Source organism: Schistocerca nitens, chromosome 11 (assembly GCF_023898315.1).
Source record: "Schistocerca nitens isolate TAMUIC-IGC-003100 chromosome 11, iqSchNite1.1, whole genome shotgun sequence".
Lineage (NCBI taxonomy): Eukaryota > Metazoa > Arthropoda > Insecta > Orthoptera > Acrididae > Schistocerca > Schistocerca nitens.
In genome coordinates this window covers 20,790,570-20,811,208 of record NC_064624.1, presented here as the reverse complement: position 1 = coordinate 20,811,208, position 20,639 = coordinate 20,790,570, and the positions used below count along the sequence as shown (strand labels likewise).

Here is a 20,639-nt window from a genome sequence, read left to right as displayed (position 1 = left end):
AAATTTCATTCTAGAAAGATCCCCCAGGCTGTCTCCGCAACATCCTTTCTTCCAGAAGTGCTAGTTCTGCAAGGTTCGCAGGAGAGCTTCTGAAAAGTTTGGAAGGTAGGAGACGAGGTACTGGCGGAATTAAAGCTGTGAGGATGGGGCGTGAGTCGTGCTTGGGTAGCTCACTAGTATCATGAATTGTGAAATTGCACTGTTTTAAGAGGAAACTAAGGAGTTCCCTTGCTCTCACACTATTGTTGCAGTGCACAAATCTTTATTTATGCCCATTGGGAACATATTACTTTATGTGGTAGCACAGTCAACTGTAGTAGCAGTTCTCTGCTGTGACCATGCATTTACACTTCAGACTTACCGAGTTTCTCTATTGGTAGACTTTTATTCAACGTTCTTATTATGATGTATCACACCCACCATTAGGTTATCTGCTCATTTAACTTACACACACAACAGCTTTGAACTTTTTCTGCTGATATGCCTGAAACAGCTTTTGTGCTGGCACCCAACCAACAGCCTGCCTACACTACCAAAAAAATCAAAGACTCGCCTTCTGCAAACCACTGATGAATGTTAGCTTGGGAAAATTGCAAGTTACCATTGACCATGGCACTGCTCACATCACTGAATGGAGTAAGCTGGAATACCTACATAGAGTGGTTGCCAAGTGTCATCTCTTCCAGTCACTGTAGTTGTACTCAGAATGGTTATATGGGCCATATATGATCAAGGATAATTTGAAATATTCAGATCACCAAAATCAGTGGCGCACAAGCAGCACCTGTTGGGTAATTTTATACTTCAGTGGATTTTGGATCCTGGCGCAATTCAGTCACGACTGTCGTTTATGACTAAGCATTAGGAGATGAGATGCTAATATGTATTAGTTTGTTTCCATTGTATAATTTTATCATTTTGCGTATTTTGTAACATGGGAGAGCATTACATTTCACTTAGTTAAGGACCAAACCAATGGCGTAGGGTTTAACAATCAATAATTAAGTACATGAAATAAGATTTAATAAAACAATGATTGTGTTGCAGTTGTCTTAATGAGATTAGTTCATTATGCATATATAATCAGTTTGTAATGTATCCTTCAATAACCTTGTAATTTTAACTTTTATGCTACAATCCGCAAATATTATAGGAAAGGTAACGAATCTTATCAATATTATTGAGCTAAACCTCTCTTTGGATTGAAATACCCAGCCAGCCTTTGCTGATGCACCCTTTGATGCAGTTTTACAGTCTTTCGTGATCTGCAAGGCTAGACCTTCACAACTGGTAACAACACTTGGTGGCCCCAGTGCTGTCACTCCTGGCCAGAATACTCCATCACCACCCATAGGCATCACCACTGCAGCAGCCTAGCCACTGCCCAGCTGATGCATCTTGACAGCCCTCATCCTCTCCCAGCTGGTCAGTACATGGTCGGAGCACTTGCTGCCTCTGCACTACCACACCACTGTACCAGTTCATTATCTCAGTTGGCTGCACATATTTCTACAATAACCAAAATTGGCCAATTCAAACTATAAATTATTGTACTATTATCTTTAACTTCTTAGATTCTTTTGAGTTTTCTATTCCTGCCCACATTTGTACTACATTTTGGGAATTATTTGTTTCCCCTATTAAAACCTTGCATCGCTTAGCAAGAGCCACCTGTCCAAAGGAGCATTTTCAAACATTAAACTACTACTTTTGTGATTTTGAAATTATTAGCCTGATGCTATGGAGGGGGAGTGAAGTGTCCATGGTAGACTGACAGAATAAGTCAGAAACACTTTATGAAATATGTTTCATTGCAGAGCTGTGGCTAGGCAAGAGATGGTTCTGTACCAGTTACCACTGTATATGCCTTGTTCACGTTCATACCATCCTGGCAGTGAGAATGCTGATGGGGTGACACTTCTGAGAAGCATCGCTAGTGAGGAATAGCTTCTAGAAAACCATCCAGCAACCAATTAGACAACTGTTAATGGTCACATGGGGCCATAAAGCATTGCTGGGATCAATTTGGCTCACTCTTAGCAACCAGCTTTCAGTCTCATCAGAGGTGCCCTTCCATCCCATTCTCCAGCACTATGCTCCTCAGTCTGTTAGTGGCCTTAGAGGTAAAGTTCTGATGTAAACACAAGTCAATTGTTTCAAAGCACTCTACATTGTTGTTTTTTTAAACAATATGCTCGATTACCATGTACTCCTGGATCCACATCCTACAATTGAGTTGTACTTGACAATTCTTGTACAACAGTTTATTCTGTCATGATTAGCTTAGGTTACGATTTTATTACGCGCAGTTACACTCTTTAATTTATGGGTATCTACTGTGTTTATGTAGACTCAGTTCTCTGGGTGGTTTTCCACACAACCACTGAATATGTTTATTTTCTGCTTACATCTTGTGTACCAGAGAAACGCTAAATGACCCATCTTTAGCTGACACATTCGATACATATTGTGTACCTTTTTTAAAATGTTACTACAAATTTTACTGTTTTACTTAGAGATTCACAATTTGTATAGTCGCCACACTTAGTAGTATATTTTCAGATTCAACTGAATATAAGCCTACTGGCCAGACACCCTGTTTTTCTTCCGTTTTATTGGAAAATAATATTTAATACGAATGTATGTGGATGTTGCCTATTATGAATAATGTATACAGCAATTGTGGATGTCCTATCATGTTAAAGATGGAATAAAATGTAATCACATCACTACAAAGTGCCATAGCTAAAGTGTAGCAAAACAGAACAGTGCCAATCCCTTAATCACAACTATCTCCAGTTCCTACACATATGATGGGACATACTAAACCACTTTCACCAATAACAAATAGATAGGAAATCAAAAATAAAAACAATCGTTCTGAAATTAAAAATGAAGCATAAATACAGATTTCCAAAAACGTCATTTATTTATACAAATTAAGAAAAATATCCACAATGGAAACCTCTTTGAATATAACACAAGAAATATTTAGTACAGACGTTCTGATGTCCCCCAAGTGTTTTTCTTGTGTATAAAAATATATGGAATCGAATTGTAACATCTAATGTTTGTTTACCTATTTCACTTTTAGAGAACTTACACAGTATTAAACGCAGAACAAATAATTAAGAAGTTTGGTGCGTTAACACTTATCTACATTATCTCTGAATCATGTACAAAGCTTTGTGAAACAAAAACATTTCACACAAAATATAGCAGTTGTGCACTGGTGTAAAGGCAACCAGGTACAATGAATTTGTTAGATTACACATTTTCGCATCTGACCCATTGACGTGAAGATGAACTGATGAACATAAATGTCATGAACACTGCCCATCAGGAGACTGAATGCCACATGTTACACACATGATGCAATAAGCAGATTACAGGTATATAAACACACGAGAGATTAACAAGAAATTGTTCCACCAATTAGGTTGTGAGCATATGAATCCAATGCTGTAAGTGACTTTAGCAAAGCGCAAGTTACAGTGGCATTGCACTTGGGAACTAGCGCCTCAAAGGTGGTGAAACTGGTTGGCTGGATCTATGCTACTTTTGTGAACATCTGTGGAAAGTGTCTGAAAGATGATAAATCCATAACCTTATGAAAAGGTGTAATACCTCTATACTTCATCACAAATCATGGCGGCCAGAGGCTTGCCTGCTCTGTACAGCTGGACATTTGGCAATGTGTGGCATATCTAATGACAGTAAACAATGATGCAGCAGCCATACATGTTTTTGAACACACAATTCAATGTACATTTTTTAACATGGGGCTCCACAACATACAGTCACTGTATGTTTCCATACTGATCCACCAAAATGTTCAATTGCAACTGCAGTGGGCAAGGGATCATTGATGCTGGAATGAAGGTCAATGCAAATGTCAACTGTCAGGATGGGTGACATTTCCTGTTACACTAGATCAGTTGTCACATCCAGATATGCTATCATTTAGGTGAATGATACCAGATGGAGGGCCAATTGTGCATGCGACAGTCACTTGGGCTCCTTTGGGACATCTGGTAGTAATCGAAAGCATCATGGCAGTTGCAGACTATGTGACCTATGTTGCAACTGATAGATTCGTTCATGCCTGATGTGCTCTCCCATGGTGAAGGCATCTTTCAGCAGGGTAACTGTCCATGTCACATGTGCAGAACTACTCCACAGTGGTCTGAGTAGCATGGTAACTAACACTGATGTCTCGACTATTCCATTTAGCTGATCTGAACGTGTGGACTACAACTGGTGCAACATACATCCAGAAATGTGTAAAAGACATGTCAAATCCATATCATGTAGAATTGTCATTGCATTGTGTTCCACAGGTGGACAAACATGCTATTAAGCAGGTTGCTATATCTTTTGATACGTTTACTAATGCAGGATTAGTACTAACAGAACATAAATGTACACACCATTTACCCATCAGTGCCGTGCATTGCCATAATGCAATGTTTGTAACACTTTTTTAAAATCGTTGATTCCACGACATCAATGAAGCGAGAGTGTTGGCAGCACTGGATTCCATTCCACAAGACTGTATAGATAACTACAATGCAACAGTTTTAACAATACATTTAAATTCTGCGGTGTAAGCAGTGTTGGAAGTCGTTGTTTGCTGTACGACGAAGAAATATGGAGTATAAGTTCGAGTAAGTATGTTTTACACAGGAAGTTACGATATATAATTTGGGTTTTTAGTATGGTTGTGCTTTAAATACTCAAATATATATTTTTTGGAAGTTACTGCTTGCTGTGAAATAAATTACGTTCATTTAGTCCGTTTGAACGCCGGTGTTGCCATATGGCAACGCTAGGCGCTTGTACTCAGTAAAAGGACGAATTTTTTGTTTTGTTTTACAAGAGGTTTCTCGCTTGCTGAGGCGCTGGAGATTCTTTATAATGACGATATTGAAGGTGATGTGTTTCTTAAGCCCCCAGATCCGAATGTAGACACAGATGAAGATTCGGGAGATGAACATGTTGGCGGGTGAGTATGCCTATCATTGTTTTGTAATTGTTTGTATACTGATGCCGACTTTATTATTATTTACTATTTCATTTCTTATTTTTACAGATCATTAGACAACCTGTCCTCTCGTCAACTACGAGCTAATGCCGAAATAAGAATGCCAAATAACGAAAGGATTGGTGTTGATTATGAGCACTGTAATCCGCCAGCACCATTAATGCGTACTGCACAAGATCCAATTGTACCTGATACAGCTACACAACGTCCAAATATACCAGAGCCATCTGTATCTGAGGTAAGATCTACCTTATTATCGGACAATATCGTGATCTGGGTTTCTGTAAAAGATACGTGTGGGAGGCAGTGGGAGAAAGGAACTGACTTTGACAGTCAAATTACCTCTACATTTCCAAAACCTGACTACTCAAGCTATGGAAACATGTCGATCATTGACATATTAGAACTTTCCATTGGCCAGGAATTTATTGAGCATTTAGCGAAAGAAACAAAGCTTTATGCACTATTTCTCAATTGTCAGGACCCAAAAATTACAGCAGACGAAATATCGTGTTTCATCTCCGTTTTGTATCTCAGTGGCTACAATAAGTTACCTTCTAAAAGAAATTATTGGGACTCAAAAGATGACATGAAAAACTTGGCTGTGTCTCAGTCTATGGGAAGAGACAGATTTCTACAAATATGCAGGTTTCTGCACTGTGCAGATAACACTAAGATCCATGGAAATGACAAGGCATGGAAAATTCGTCCAGTTATGGAGATGTTGAAGAAGTGCTGCATTGAGAATTTTGTACCTGAAGAACACCTGTCATATAACGAATTATATGGTGAAGTACTACGGCCACCATGGATGCAAACAGTTCATTCGTGGTAAGCCAATTAGATTCGGCCATAAAATTTGGAGCCTAAATACTAAAGATGGATATTTGGTGAATTATGAACCGTATCAGGGAAAAGTTCCTAAGGGAAAAGCAGTCTATGAGCAGTTGTTTGGCAAGTCGGCAAGTCCCTTACCTGTTTTATTGGATGAAATTCCTGAAGTGAACAGAAAAATTTGCTACAACATCTACATGAACAATCTATTTACAGGGGCATCTCTATTTTCATTTCTCAATTACTGTGGATACTCTGCCATTGGTACCATCAGAGAAAACAGACTTCCTAAGGAATGTATACTGGAAAACAAAAAATTATTTTCCAAGAAAGATTGGGGATATTTTGAGAGAGCAATAGAGAAGAGTGATGGATTATTGTATGTGCGGTGGCTGGACAACTCAGTTGTCACAATGATCTCTTCTTTATGTGGTGCACAAGAAGTTGGCCAAGTCAAGAGATTCTCACAGCTAAAAAAGCGAAATATATGAGTCCCAGACCAAAACTGGTAGCCAAATATAATACGTATATGGGAGGTACTGATCAGATGGATCAGAATCTAGCATGCTATCGCATTGCAATAAGAAGCAAGAAATGGTACTGGTGTCTCTTTACATGGATGTTAGATGTCGCCATACAAAACAGTTGGATTTTGTATAAATAAGCAAGAAACCAAACCATTTCTCAGCTTGATTTGAAGACAGACATAGCAACAGTGTACTTGCAAAGACACCAAGCTTTACCAAAAGGAGCCGGGAGACCATCTGCATGAAGGGCATGTTCCGACAGCTGCATATCAGATTCAATTAGGTTTGATAAGACTGACCACCTCGTCCAGCACAAAGAAGGGAAGAAGAAGAAAAGGTGTGCAAACAAGGACTGTAAACCTATTGTGAGAACAATGTGTTCAAAGTGTAATGTGGGATTGTGTATTGACTGTTTTATTCCATTTCATGTAAAATAACGCTGAGTTCAGAGTTTGATGTTTGATTCTTAATTGTACTGTGCTATAAAGTATCAATTGTATGATGAAGACTGAATAATAAATTTGCACAAAACTTGTATATGTAATAAGAAATTTCAATAACCTACATATTTTAGTTGAAGTGTTAATCCATATAAAATTAGGTAGTGAAAGCACCTATTGTTGCCATATGGCAACATAAAATATCTTGCTAATGACGGTAATGACTTTCGTCAAAAAACTCTGTTGTGTAATTTATGCCATTTACAGACATAATAACGCAATTTGAAGAAAAATCACGAAATAATTAATTCCGGCGCTAATGGGTTAATGACATATTTAGCATATCTCTTGAGGAAAAATACCTGAGTAAAATAATTGCCATAGTCATGGATCTCCAGTGTTGAGTTTATGAACCTGAGTGAAGGAAGTGCCATGAATATATTTTTGCTGTCACTTTCTCAAATGCAGAGTTACAAGTACTATATAATGACCATGTTTGGAATAATAAGCAGCAAGTCATCACATTTCCTTGGCCTTATACTGAATATTGCGTGGTAATTATAACTATTGACAGTGTTAATGACAAAACACATTTGATTAATGTTTCTGGAGTATTTAGTAATACAATTTCTTAACATCTCAAGCTGCAGATAGCGATTTTTATATTTCACATTATCTCTTACCTCAATATAGTACAGATTATTGCACTGTTTTCACAATTCTGCAACACTTCAATGTTATTTCACAGGCATTACAATTTATTGTCCCCCTACTACATTCATTATTTTATAGGCCTTTAGGGCACCAACCAGGAATATCTATTTGCATAAACTAACAATTACTTGTAGTTACTTTCTGATGTGAAGTAATGCATGTGTCTTGGAAGTACCCAACTGAGTGAAACTTTTGTCACAGATATCACATTTGTGAGGTCCCCTTCCCATGTGGACTAATGCATGTGTCTTGAGATCACCTGATGTAGTAAATGATTTGCCACAAATATCACATTTGTGAGGTCTTTTCTAGATGTGAAGTTTCTTTCCAGTGTGAATTGTTATATGCCTCTTGAGAGTGCCTGACCTAGCGAAGGATTTCCCACAGATCACACTTTCCAGTGTGAAGTAATGTTTGTCTTTTAAGATAGTTTGACGTAGCAACAGATTACCCACAAATCTCACAGTTGTGAGGTTCCTTTCCAGTGTGAATTAATACATTCCTCTTGAGATTCCCTGACCTAGCAAAAGATTTCACACATTTCACACATTTGTGAGGTTTCTTTCCAGTGTGAACTAGTGTGTGATTCGTGAGATAACCTGATGTAGCAAAACATTTCCCACAAATCTTACATTTGTAGGGTTTCTTTCCAGTGTGAATTAATACATGTGTCTTAAGAGAACCTGATGTAGCAAAACATTCCCCACAAATCTCACATTTGTAGGGTTTCTGTCCAGTGTGAAATAGTACATGAGTCTTGAGATAACCTGATGCAGCAAAACATTTCCCACAAATCTCACATTTGTAGGGTTTCTTTCCAGTGTGAATTAATACTTGTCTTAAGAGTACCTGATGTAGCAAAACATTTCCCACAAATCTCACATTTGTAGGGTTTCTGTCCAGTGTGAAATAGTACATGAGTCTTGAGATAACCCGATGTAGTAAAACATTTTCCACAAATCTCACATTTGTAGGGTTTCTTTCCAGTGTGAATTAATATGTGGCTTAAGAGAACCTGATGTAGCAAAACATTTCCCACAAATCTCACATTTGTAGGGTTTCTGTCCAGTGTGAAATAGTACATGAGTCTTGAGATAACCCGATGTAGTAAAACATTTTCCACAAATCTCACATTTGTGAGACTTATTTCCAGTGTGAATTAATTCATGAGTCTTGAGACAATGTGATCTAGCAAAACATTTTCCACAAATCTCACATTTGTGAGGTTTCTTTCCAGTGTGAATTAATTCATGAGTCTTGAGATAACCTGATGTAGCAAAACATTTCCCACAAATCTCACATTTGTAAGGTTTCTTTCCAGTGTGAATTAATACATGAGTCTTGAGATAACCTGATGTAGAGAAACATTTTCCACAAATCTCACATTTGTGAGATTTATTTCCAGTGTGAATTAATACATGAGTCTTGAGAAAACCTGATGTAGCAAAACATTTTCCACAAATCTCACATTTGTGAGGTTTCTTTCCAGTGTGAATTAATTCATGAGTCTTGAGACAATGTGATCTAGCAAAACATTTTCCACAAATCTCACATTTGTGAGGTTTATTTCCAGTGTGAATTAATTCATGAGTCTTGAGACAATCTGATCTAGCAAAACATTTTCCACAAATCTCACATTTGTGAGGTTTCTTTCCAGTGTGATTTAATGAATGCTTCTTGAGACTGCGTAACAAAGTAAAAGATTTCCCACAAATTTCACATTTGTGAGGTTTAATTCCAGTGTGAATTAATGACGGTGTCTCCTGATCGCCAGACCTTGCAAACCATTTGGCACAAATACCACATTTGTTGGTTCTGTTAGCAATATATAGATCAGCCTGGGCACTGAGATTAACAGCTGTAGATAAAATTCCATAGGCACTTGTTTTCTCTGCATCATTTGTCATGTGTCTGTTACACATATCATTAGAGGCCTTCTTTGAAATTTTCCAAGTTTCCTTATATGAAGACTGTTCAATGTGTTCTGTAAAAGAAACTTCTGGCTCACTATCCAAGAAGATACTGCTTTGATGCTCATCACTATAGTCATATTTTTCATGGTGGCCAGCAGTTAAGACATGATAATTCTCTCTCATTCTCAAATGTGTTTTCAAACTAACCTTACTGTGAAATACCTCACCACACCACTTACAAACATACAAAGGTGGCTGCATGCCATCAATGTGCATAAACACATGCATTATGAGTCTGTATTTTGAAGGAAAGTTCTGTTGGCAGAAATCACAGATATATAGATGTAATTCCTTTTCCCTCTTACTACAGTCATATTGGGTGGCAACTGAGTATTCCTTATCAATAGTGACATTTTCTGTACCAAACTCATGTGCTGACTTCTCCTCGTCTATCACCGAATCATCCTGGACCAGCCCATGGTGACAAATTTCTTCACATGTTATGCCACAGCTCCCACCAGTAGTCTGAGTCAATCTGAAGAGTGAAGACAAGAATGTTAAATGTTGATATATGTACAACAAAGAAACAATATTTGAGTGTCGATAAATGCAGTACTATAGGCCACAAGTCATTAAAGTGCATAAGAAATTGCATATTTAGTAACTGTTAATGATTTAAAATTACTATATTCCTCCAGAAGGAAAGAACTGATGAGGTAAAAGTGGTTTAAAACGAAATTAACCACAGGAAATTCAATAATGATGAATGTGAGTCACTGCTGATTTCATTTGAAATTTTAAGAGAGAGTTAATATAATTCACTTTCATGCATTACTATCTTTTCAAAATACAGTACTACAAGTTAACAGTTTACACCAATTTATTAAATGTATCAAAAAAAATTCTTACATTCAAGGCATTTAAGATTTGATTAAGAGAGATAACTTTTAAATGTTCTTCTCCCATTATCTTTTTCTGCTTCGCAAACACTTTCAGCTATGGAAATGATAAATTTATTTCACCTAATTAACAGATTTTTTTTGTTTCCCAATGACTAAAGAACTAGTGCAAGCTTCAACATTTTGTTAGGTATCTAGAACGGATGTTAATCAGGTGAATAATGATTGTTCATGAACAAGAATCAATGTCACATCAATCAAGGGAACAATCTGCATACTGATGAATGAAAGTGAATGACACACTTGCAGATGGTTTTAATCTAAGACTGTGTTTTCGGCACTGCAACTTGTAAGAAGCCTTGCACAAATGTGCTGTCTGAAAAGATGGAAATAGTTGTAAATTTTCCAGTATATTTGCACTGAGCCTTTTTGAAAATTTTTACATCATCCTAACATCTGCTCATCTGGCATTGCAGAACACCATTGACTGAAGGGCACACACATAAATGGCCACTTCAACACCCATACGACACTGCTAGCTGACACCACATATTGTGTGGCAGTGGTAACAGCTGATGCATGAGCTGAGTATCTGGGTCCCATTATTCCAACTGCAGTTAAACCCTTTCCCACAGAACAGAACTGTGATGTCTTTCAGGTCCCCAGTATGTGCATCATGATGGACATGAAAGAGTATGAACTACTGAAGGCATGCATACCCAGTGTTATCTTTTGCTCTGCAACTTTTGACTTTTTTGCGTTTTGTTGGGGATATAGTTTTGCGTGGCATGATATCTGGTAAATTTCGAGTGTTTTTAAACTCTTAATTAGAATCACACGATTTTTTTAACGTAACTGGTATCATGGTGTGTGTCAGATTCTAGAAGTTGACAACTGTATAACTAGATATTGTAACTTTTTTAAAACTCAATTAGTTACAACATGAAGTTTCATACATATGGAAGAAAAGCAACTGAATGTTAATAATTAAGAAAGAAATCAAAAAATATGCAAGTAAGGTTTCAGACAAATAGCTTTCATTTTCTCAAAGTACTAGATATAAGACTTACAATTAAAATTTTATGCTATGCCAGTGAACCATAAACAAACCAGGATAAGTAAAAGAATTTGTGGAAAAATTCAACAATAAATAAAGTTTGATGTTAATTATTTATCAATTGTTTTAGAGACCTCCATGCAACCATTGTGTAGGTACTGGGTACTTGCGTCATATCCTTAATATTTACTGCACAACATTTTTTGTGGCAGGCACATCCATAAACTGTTCATGCAGTGATAATGGAAGTGCACATGTATTTTATCAACACACATACTACAGCCTGGACAGTAACAGTGCTGATGGCTCACACCACATTTGTTAGAAATTTTGGCACTAAAGCTGTTACCTCTACTTTATTCCTTCCTTTGATCTCTCGATTCTCAAACCAAAGAGCTGTCATCATGAACAAATACCATTTCTTACATTCTATATATCTATACCGGTACCCTCTATCCAACTGCCGGATTTTATACACCCCAACTGTCTGCATCCAGTGTAATTCATGGGAAAGTGCGAATGTCTGCAAATGTTTGCCAGTTGTGTAACTGAGGTGAAACGTGGGGACCAGCCCGGTATTCACCTATTAGGATGAGGAAAACCGCCTAAAAACCCCTTCCAGGCTGGCTGGCACACCGGCCCTTCATCGTTAATCCGCTGTGTGGATTCGATCCAGGGTCGCTGTACCTACCCGAATCCAGGAAGCAGCATATTAGTGCTCTTGGGTACCCTGGCGGGTCGTTTGATACATTGCCATGAAAATATAACATCTGCTTCCATCTACTAAGGAAATATTATTAATGCATTTGATGTCAGGGTTGGAGACTGCTGTTAATGCAAGCAAGCCTATAAAAAGCTTTTATCTCAGAAACATCAATATCATGCAAAGAAGGTATGTTCTTTTGAACATTTTTATATTATTAAGATTGTTCCCACACTGTTGAATCCCATCTAAAATTCCTCAAGGGAAAAGTACACCTGATTTGTTGTTCAGTATCTCGATTTCTACCCATCACAATACCACTGAGTAACAGGGCAGAAATCTGCAAAGCAATGTTATATTGTCTAGCACAAACATTGCTTGGGTTGTGCATTTCTCCATTTGAAATCGTTTCCCCTCCCATAGAAGTAATCATGGTGATATGACTATGTCCTCTGTTATCACCACCACCACCACCACCACCACCACTGCCACCACCAAGGCCCTGTTGTGAATTTGTATCACCAATTTTACAGTCTATTTTTTTTACATAGTCCATTGTAGCCAATGTCACGGATGATGATGACGACGATGATGATGATGATGATGATGATGATGTTGTGATGATGATGATGATGATGATGATGATCATGATGATGACAACACAAACACCCAGTCACCAGGCAGAGAAAGTCCCCAACCTGGCCACGAATCGAACCCGGGACCCCATGATCCAGAAGCAGCAATGCTAGCTACTAGACCATGAGCTGCAGACAGAACTCATGGAGAATAGCATGTCCATTCAGGCAGGTTTTAATGATTAGAGACGTGGCACACACTGCATATTGTAAAAGACACTAACAGAAGACACGATAACTGTTACACTGTAATAACAACAATAAACACAAGCTGTTGATAAAAACCTCTGCTGAGTAGCAATCATAGAATGAGTGTGGTATCTCTGCAAGATGTCATAGCAATTTTATTATGAATTTATTGAGGGGAAAATTGTCTGATGTTTGGGTGCTGCAGTGTGCACTCTATACTTTGTAGGATGCTGTAACATCGTAATGTAGGAAAAGAGGAGAAACGATCAGAGCGATGATAATGGTGGTTCTGGTACATTTATTAGGATATGATCAGAAGTTACGTGTTCAAAATGGTCTACTGACTCTGCAACATGCTGTATCCATGACATGACATGGTTAACAGTTGCCTACAGCATATCCAGTGTAATCAGATTGATTGTCATCATATGATATCTTTCTGATCAGGAATATCTGGATACATCCCCAATAAATCTTCCCAATCAATGGGAAGGGGACCTCACAAATGTGATATCTGTGACAAAAGTTTCACTCAGTTGGGTACTTTCAAGACACATGCATTACTTGACATCAGAAAGTAACTACAAGTAATTGTTAGTTTATGCAATATCCCAACATGCACATGTCGCATGAACTTAGGTCGGGGGATCTCTAAGGCCACATATTTTAAACTGCCTAGATATAATGCGGGTGATACCAAAGATTTCATGAAACCAATAGATCAGTTTTGGGACATTTTACTACAACTAAGAACCCCTGGTTTGATGCCGAGTGCTCGAACGCTATCGAAGATAGAAAATTAGCAAGGGAAAAATTCCTACAAAAACCAATAACACAAAACAAACTTATTTTTGAAGAGAAACAGAAACTTGCCAGGAAACTCATTAGGAAAAAGAAAAGGGATTTTATGAATTACAAATTAAAAAGAGCTGAGAATGACCGTACCACAGACTCCAGAGGATTTTTCAAGAGCATAAATATGTTTAAAAGTGGGAATATAAAAAATTATGGACAGTTCATAACAGACCCAGATGGCTCCTTGCTAACAGAAAGAAGTGACATTGCTAACAGATGGAAGGAATATTTTAATGAGTTACTAAATGCTCCAACTATAAACGTCTCTCAGGAAGATGACAATGAATATCTTACTGCTGACCCATCGGACGAAGAGCCCAGCTTAGCAGAAATTAAAGAAAGCATCAAGAAGCTGAAGAGACATAAAGCTCCTGGAAGTGATGGTATAGACACAGATATATGGAAGCTCAGTAAATTTCCTTTTGTAAACTGCTTACACAAAATCATCACCAACATCTGGAAGCAGGAACAGGTCCCACATGATTGGAAAGAAGTAGTTGTGTGCCCTATATACAAGAAGGGGGACCCAACAAATTGTTCAAACTACAGAGGAATTGCGTTACTAAACACAACATATAAAATTCTGACAAATATACTGTTAGCAAGGATAAGCCCTTACGTTGAAGACTCCCTAGATGATGCCCAATGTGGATTTAGACCTAACAGATCGACTATTGACAATATATATGTCCTAAGGATGTTGGGTGAAAAGAAATATGAATTCAATCAAAATGTACATATGCTTTTCATTGATTTTAAAAAAGCTTTTGACAGTATCAACAGGGAATATTTATGGAAGTGCATGAGGCAGATTGGCATCCCTAACAAATTGATAAATTTAATAAAATCTTGCACTTTAAACTCAAAATACAAAATAAAAGTAGCCAGCAAACTTTCTGAAGACTTTGAGGTTAAAACTGGAGTCAAACAAGGGGATTCACTCTCACCAGTTCTTTTTAACATAGTAATCAATAGAATAATTCAAAAAGTAAAGCTACTACAAATTGGAGCACAACTGGAAAGCAAAATTAATATTGTAGCATACGCTGATGACATTGCATTATTATCTGACAGTGAGAATGATTTGAAGCTTCTTACAGCACAATTAATTAAAGCCACAAATGGCACAGGCCTCCAGCTGAATACAGACAAAACAATGTACTTTATCTTATCCCGCTATCCATCAAATAATAATGTACTGCAAATTAATAACACAGCTTTCACAAAGACAAATGAATTTAATTACCTTGGTACAATAGTAACCTCTGACAACTCCATAAAAATTGAAATAGAATCACGAATTCAGAAGGCTAACAAATGCTACTATAGTCTCTTGACAGTTTTCAAAAGCAAGTTAATTTCTAGGAACACCAAACTACAAGTATACAAATCATTGATTATACCAGTACTCACCTATGGATCTGAAACCTGGACTCTCACAAAAAAAGAGGAAAACAGATTAAGAGTATTTGAACGAAAAATTTTGAGAAAAATATTTGGACCCATAAGAGATAGGATCAGTGATGAATGGAGATTGCTAAATAACAATGAAATTTACAAATTATATAAAGACTCCGATATAGTGGCCAAAATTAAAGCCAAAAGACTGAAATGGATAGGGCATGTCATCAGAGCACCACCAAACAGGACCATCAAGAAAGTGACTGAAGAGATTCCCACCGGAAGACGACCTCTTGGACGCCCACGCATGAGATACTTGGACAATATTCAAGACGATCTCAGAAAACTAGGACATGACAGACAGTGGCAAATTACTTGTAAAGACAGAGCAAAGTGGTTCAACATTGTCCATTCTGCAGCAAAAAGCCTTCATGGATTGTAATGCTTAATAATAATAATAATAATAGATCAGTCGACAACTGACATATCATGCCACCCCATCTCACATCAAAATAATGGTGCAGACACTTGTGGTCTTGAAATGCTTGAATCAAGTTACATAACAAGGTCCTTATAAAGTTCAGATGTCTCTGTACACCTAAGAGGTGCTTGACCTGTCACCTACAAGGAATGGTGACTCAGAATGAAGGGGCTTGTGAAATCACACCACACTGTCACATAAGCTGAGTGCAGTGGATGTTCCTGCACAAGATTTGGGAGGACAACCCCATATGTAATAGTTCTGTGCACTCATGGCCCCATGCAGAGTAAAATATGCCTTGTACTTCCAAAGAATATTCCCCAGCCAAAAGTCACTCTTTTCCAGGCATGCCAAAAATAAATACAAAGTCACAGCGTTGTGGCCTATCCTGGGGCTTCTTTAGCAGCAAATTCTGAGCCTTATAGAGATACTAGTGTGAAATGTGCCACAACATCTTTTGAACTGTTGACTGGGGGAGGCACGGTAAGAGGCAGTGTGTGTGAGTGTGTGTGTGTGTGTGTGTGTGTGTGTGTGTGAGAGAGAGAGAGAGAGAGAGAGAGAGAGAGAGAGAGAGATCCTGTGACAACTCTAACACTTAATGGAGAATTTGAGGCATCTGTTGCATGGTCAGCTAAAAGCAACTTGAATGACCGCTATGGGAATCTGCTGTACCACTCAATTCACCTATTTCTTCAAATTTCTTGCTTGTATTCTTCACCGTATTTATTGACATGGAGCTCTTCTCGGCCATTTATGTCAATTATATTCTTGCAATGCAGTGCTGCTGTTCTGATAAAACAACTGTACCACCCATGCAAGGCGTCTCTTCTCAATAGACATTTCATTTCATATGGAAGCTTTAAACCTTTTTAACTGGGTGTATGTTCAGAAAAGAAAAATTCCCAGATTTCCCAGTTAGAAACGCGCTTTCCAGGGTGAAAAACGTTTTAGTGGGTGGAAGTACATTTTTTCATCTTGAAAGATATCGTTACCCTAGGAGCTGTAAAACTCATCAATCCCTTGAATGGTTATGGGTTTATAAGATTGTATAGAACTTTCTGGCAGTTTAGGAATCTCAACCTAGCAAAAATCAAAGCATTTATGAAAGATCTTTGATGTGTGGCAACATGTCCACTACATATTTTCGTATGACGAAAGTATGAACACGAATTCCAACAATTACATCACAGTAGCTTCTAAAGCACTGGAAGATTGTGACGTGCTTTTGTGGGCCAAGCATAGCTTGTGTCACATGATCTCGCCAGTCGATGACAGCAGATATTCAGAGCATAGGAAATGTGATGTCAGCCAATAACAAAATGAATGTTAAGCTGTGCAAACACACAAGCGAAAGAAGTTAATTGTTTAAATTACTATGCATCAGTCAACTACAAGGAAAGTTAAGTTTTCATATATAATATTGACAAATCAACAACACCATGGATTAGCCAAGTAAAATTATATTTACAAAAAGCAAATATTGAACTTAAAGATGTCAAAGATAGAAAAACTTTTAGAAATAAGGTGGAAAAATGGATTATATTGTCGGAGAAGGAAGCACTAAAGAGACCAGGAACAAAATGGACAGAAGAAAGAAAAAGAAAACATGGAGAACGAATGAAAGAAGTATGGAAGAAACGACGTCAGAAAGCGTTGCGTGATCCTTCTGGGTCCATTCGCGATAAGTAAGTAAGTAAGTATATTGACTTACTAACAGTTTTTGCTGTTTTTCTGAGGGCACCAGTTTCAATTTTAGCAGCTTTATATTTCTGACAAGGACGATTGTAAATTTCACTGATGTGCACCAGATACTTTGTGGGTTACGTGGCTGGATGTGTGTTTTGTAGAGCACTTCGACTTCTCCCATAGTAAAGCCAGTTACATGTGAAATCACTCAAGAACTTCGCTCTTGTTTTTGAAAGGCAACTATATTTTTTGCCAGCATTATTGCATAATGTGTCATCAATGAACAAACTATAATAATTATGAAAGACTAAACTCGAAACTTCGTCATTTTTTGTATTACCTTTTCAACATATAGCAAATGCAAGTGTGTCACCAAAATTTAAATTATAAGGCATAAATGGCTTGTCCTCTGGGCCCAAAATTTTTTCACATTTGCTGGTGGTCAGCGTTAAGTCTTGAATGTGAATATAATGCTCCATGATTTAAGAAAATCATCACACATTCTGACATGCATGATCATCTTACATAAAAGGAAATTTACTTCAAAAGTAGTGCCTCTGAAACCAACATTCGAGATATTTCACCACGTCATGTAGAAATGAAATCAGTTGTGACTTCACTCATCAAAATGTGCCCAGGAATCAGATATATTGAAAGTTCATTGTTAGAAAATATTGTAGAATCTTTAACAGCGCTGTCAGCAGATGCCTGTGTGTGCATTTATTCTGTTTATGTGAATGGCTCATTTTCTTTGCAACGAAAGATTTATTTTGGTGATATTCCCTCTTTTGCGTTTTATTGCTGCAGTATTATTCTGCAGTGGCGAGCTAAACTAATTTTTTTTATTAGTGTATCAGTTCTTAGCAATCAAAATTACAAAAATTTAACTGAAAAACAAAATTAAAAAATTCCTACAATTCTGAAAAATCCCTTATCCGGATCTGAACAGATCCAAGTCCTTTTTGTGTGGCTATATTAAAGACAAGGTGTACAACAGTAATCCCAAACCACTGCTGAGCTGAAAAGCGACATTCAGGTGGTCATCGACGACAATGATGTTCTGACACTTCAGTGGGTATAGCAGAATTTTGCTATTTGGCTGAGCCACATCATCGGCAATGATGGCAGGCATATCGAACATGTCATAACCTAAATCTCAATATCTGTGGTGAAGTTTGCATGATGAATAAAGTGTGTGAACGCTGTAGTTTGTAACTAATTTACGATTTTTTCATATAGTTCAATAATTATCACCTTTTATGTTTGCTAAGTGACAGACTGGGTAGTGGGCTACATATCCCTCACTGCTACCTGTGTATTGACTAACTAATTCAATTACATATGTTGGTGTGGCTTTCTGCCCAAGTTGAAAGTGACGGTATCACTTCCTTTGCCATAAGGCATAGGAAGTTGAAATCACTGTTAATGTTCGTCATCCCTAACACACAGTATCACTCCTTCACTCTCTCATTCTTTCATGGAAACAATTTTTGGTCAAGAGAAAATTTGAGGGACCACTGATTAAAGCTTTCCGATTTTGGTGAGGTTTGTTTACTGGAGAGTGTATATCATCCATGTACTCACACTTTAGAACCATTTACTCTAAATGTCTGATTAAATATATTTATTTTGTGATTGATCAAAATGTTTGCAGATAATCACTTTATCGGTTAGTAGTATTAACTGCTCACGATGTTACACATTGTTTCAATGAATTAAAAATTGTAGTTTAAGAATAAAACAATGAAATGGCTTTTCATCCAATTTTCCAAGTCGGCAGGTTAATGTGTAATATCATATCCTACTGATTTCTGTACTCTGTCTTCAAAAAATGTATGCCTGTCTGGTACCCATGTAGGTACATTTCTTATACACCTGCTGTCAGATAGGACAAGTTACACAGCATAGAGGTCTAGTGAATCCCTTTTAGATATTGCTCAGAAGACAAACTTTCATGATCTACAGATGGCAAGTGCTGACTATCTACTTGAGGGTCGTCTGAACACAACTAATAAGACTAATAAGACCATTACAAACTTAATTTATCATGCACTGCTCAAACGTAACATTGACACACAGGTGGTCAGTGCATTCTGGCAATCATAGTGTACATAATAGAGTGATACCTTTTGAACCCCGGCAGAAAGTCAATCAGTACTTTCTTGGATCTTTGACACAAGTAAACCACATGCTGACCAAACTTTCAACATGATGTTGTTTACAGCTGGTAAGATACAAATTATGATAACTATAGAGTTATGTACAGTCCTAGCCAGGTTTGATGATACTACAATACATTAATACATGTTCCACAGATCCTGAATATGTCACTCTGCAATGTGGAACTTGTGAGTTTAACATTAGGTTTCTTTATATAATGTATTTTTTTTTACAATTACTATTTCAATTTAAAAATTTATCTATTGAGTAGACGATGTCCTCATTCATAAATACTTTTGATTTGTTTTTAGAAGCTGGTTGGCTATCTGTCTGACTGTTAATGCTACCTGATAGACGAACAAAGATTTTTCTGGCAGCGCAGTTCATCTCTTTCTGTGCCAAAGTCGGATTTAGCCACTGCTCTTTGCTACTATCTTTGAACTGTGATTCTTGTATTGTGAACCTCCCTAGTTCCTTAAATAAGTGTCTGCAATGTGATCTTCAGTGCTTCCCGACTATTATTCTGATTACAGGCTTTTGTGCAATGAATACTTTTTCTCTAAATGATATGACCCTAAAACTTCATGGTATATGAAAGCAGTGAATGGAAATATGCATTATAAGTTAATTTACTGATATGTTTGTCACCAAAGTTTGCAATAACCCTAATGGCGTAAGATGCTGAACTGATATGTTTCACAAGCTCATGATGTGCTTCTTCAAATCAATTTTTTATCAATGCACACACCCAGAAATTTCAAATACTCTGCTTAGCAACAGATTCCTGTTCTAAATCTATACTTATCAATGGTATTCTGCCATTTACTGCACATAACAGTGTACACTGTGTTTTCTCAAAACCATCTGCAGACAACCAATTAATTTCCTGAAAGACATAATTCACAGTTTCCTCAGCTAATTCATATTTCGGGCGGGGGCTGGGGGGGGGCGGCCGGGCGGGGCCTGGGGGGGGGCGGCCGGGCGGGGCCTGGGGGGGGGGCGGCCGGGCGGTGGCTGGGGGGGGGCGGCCGGGCGGTGGCTGGGGGGGGGGCGGCCGGGCGGTAGCTGGGGGGGGGGCGGCAGGGCGGGGGCTGGGGGGGG

General features: G+C 37.8%; 1 protein-coding gene across 2 annotated transcripts in view; it reads right to left on the bottom strand.

Annotated features, from left to right (window-relative positions):
* Positions 1-20,639, bottom strand: part of LOC126213312 (zinc finger protein 492-like) — a 139,890-nt gene that overhangs the window by 50,118 nt on the left and 69,133 nt on the right. The window contains exon 8 of one of the 2 annotated variants that reach the window (XM_049940996.1): positions 8,390-10,007. The exons of the other annotated variant lie outside the window; for it this stretch is intronic. Within the exon in view, the coding sequence (XP_049796953.1) occupies positions 8,522-10,007 (1,486 nt within the window). The 3' untranslated portion in view covers positions 8,390-8,521. Of the gene's footprint in view, positions 1-8,389; positions 10,008-20,639 lie in introns of those variants that run through there. 2 annotated transcript variants of the gene reach the window in all.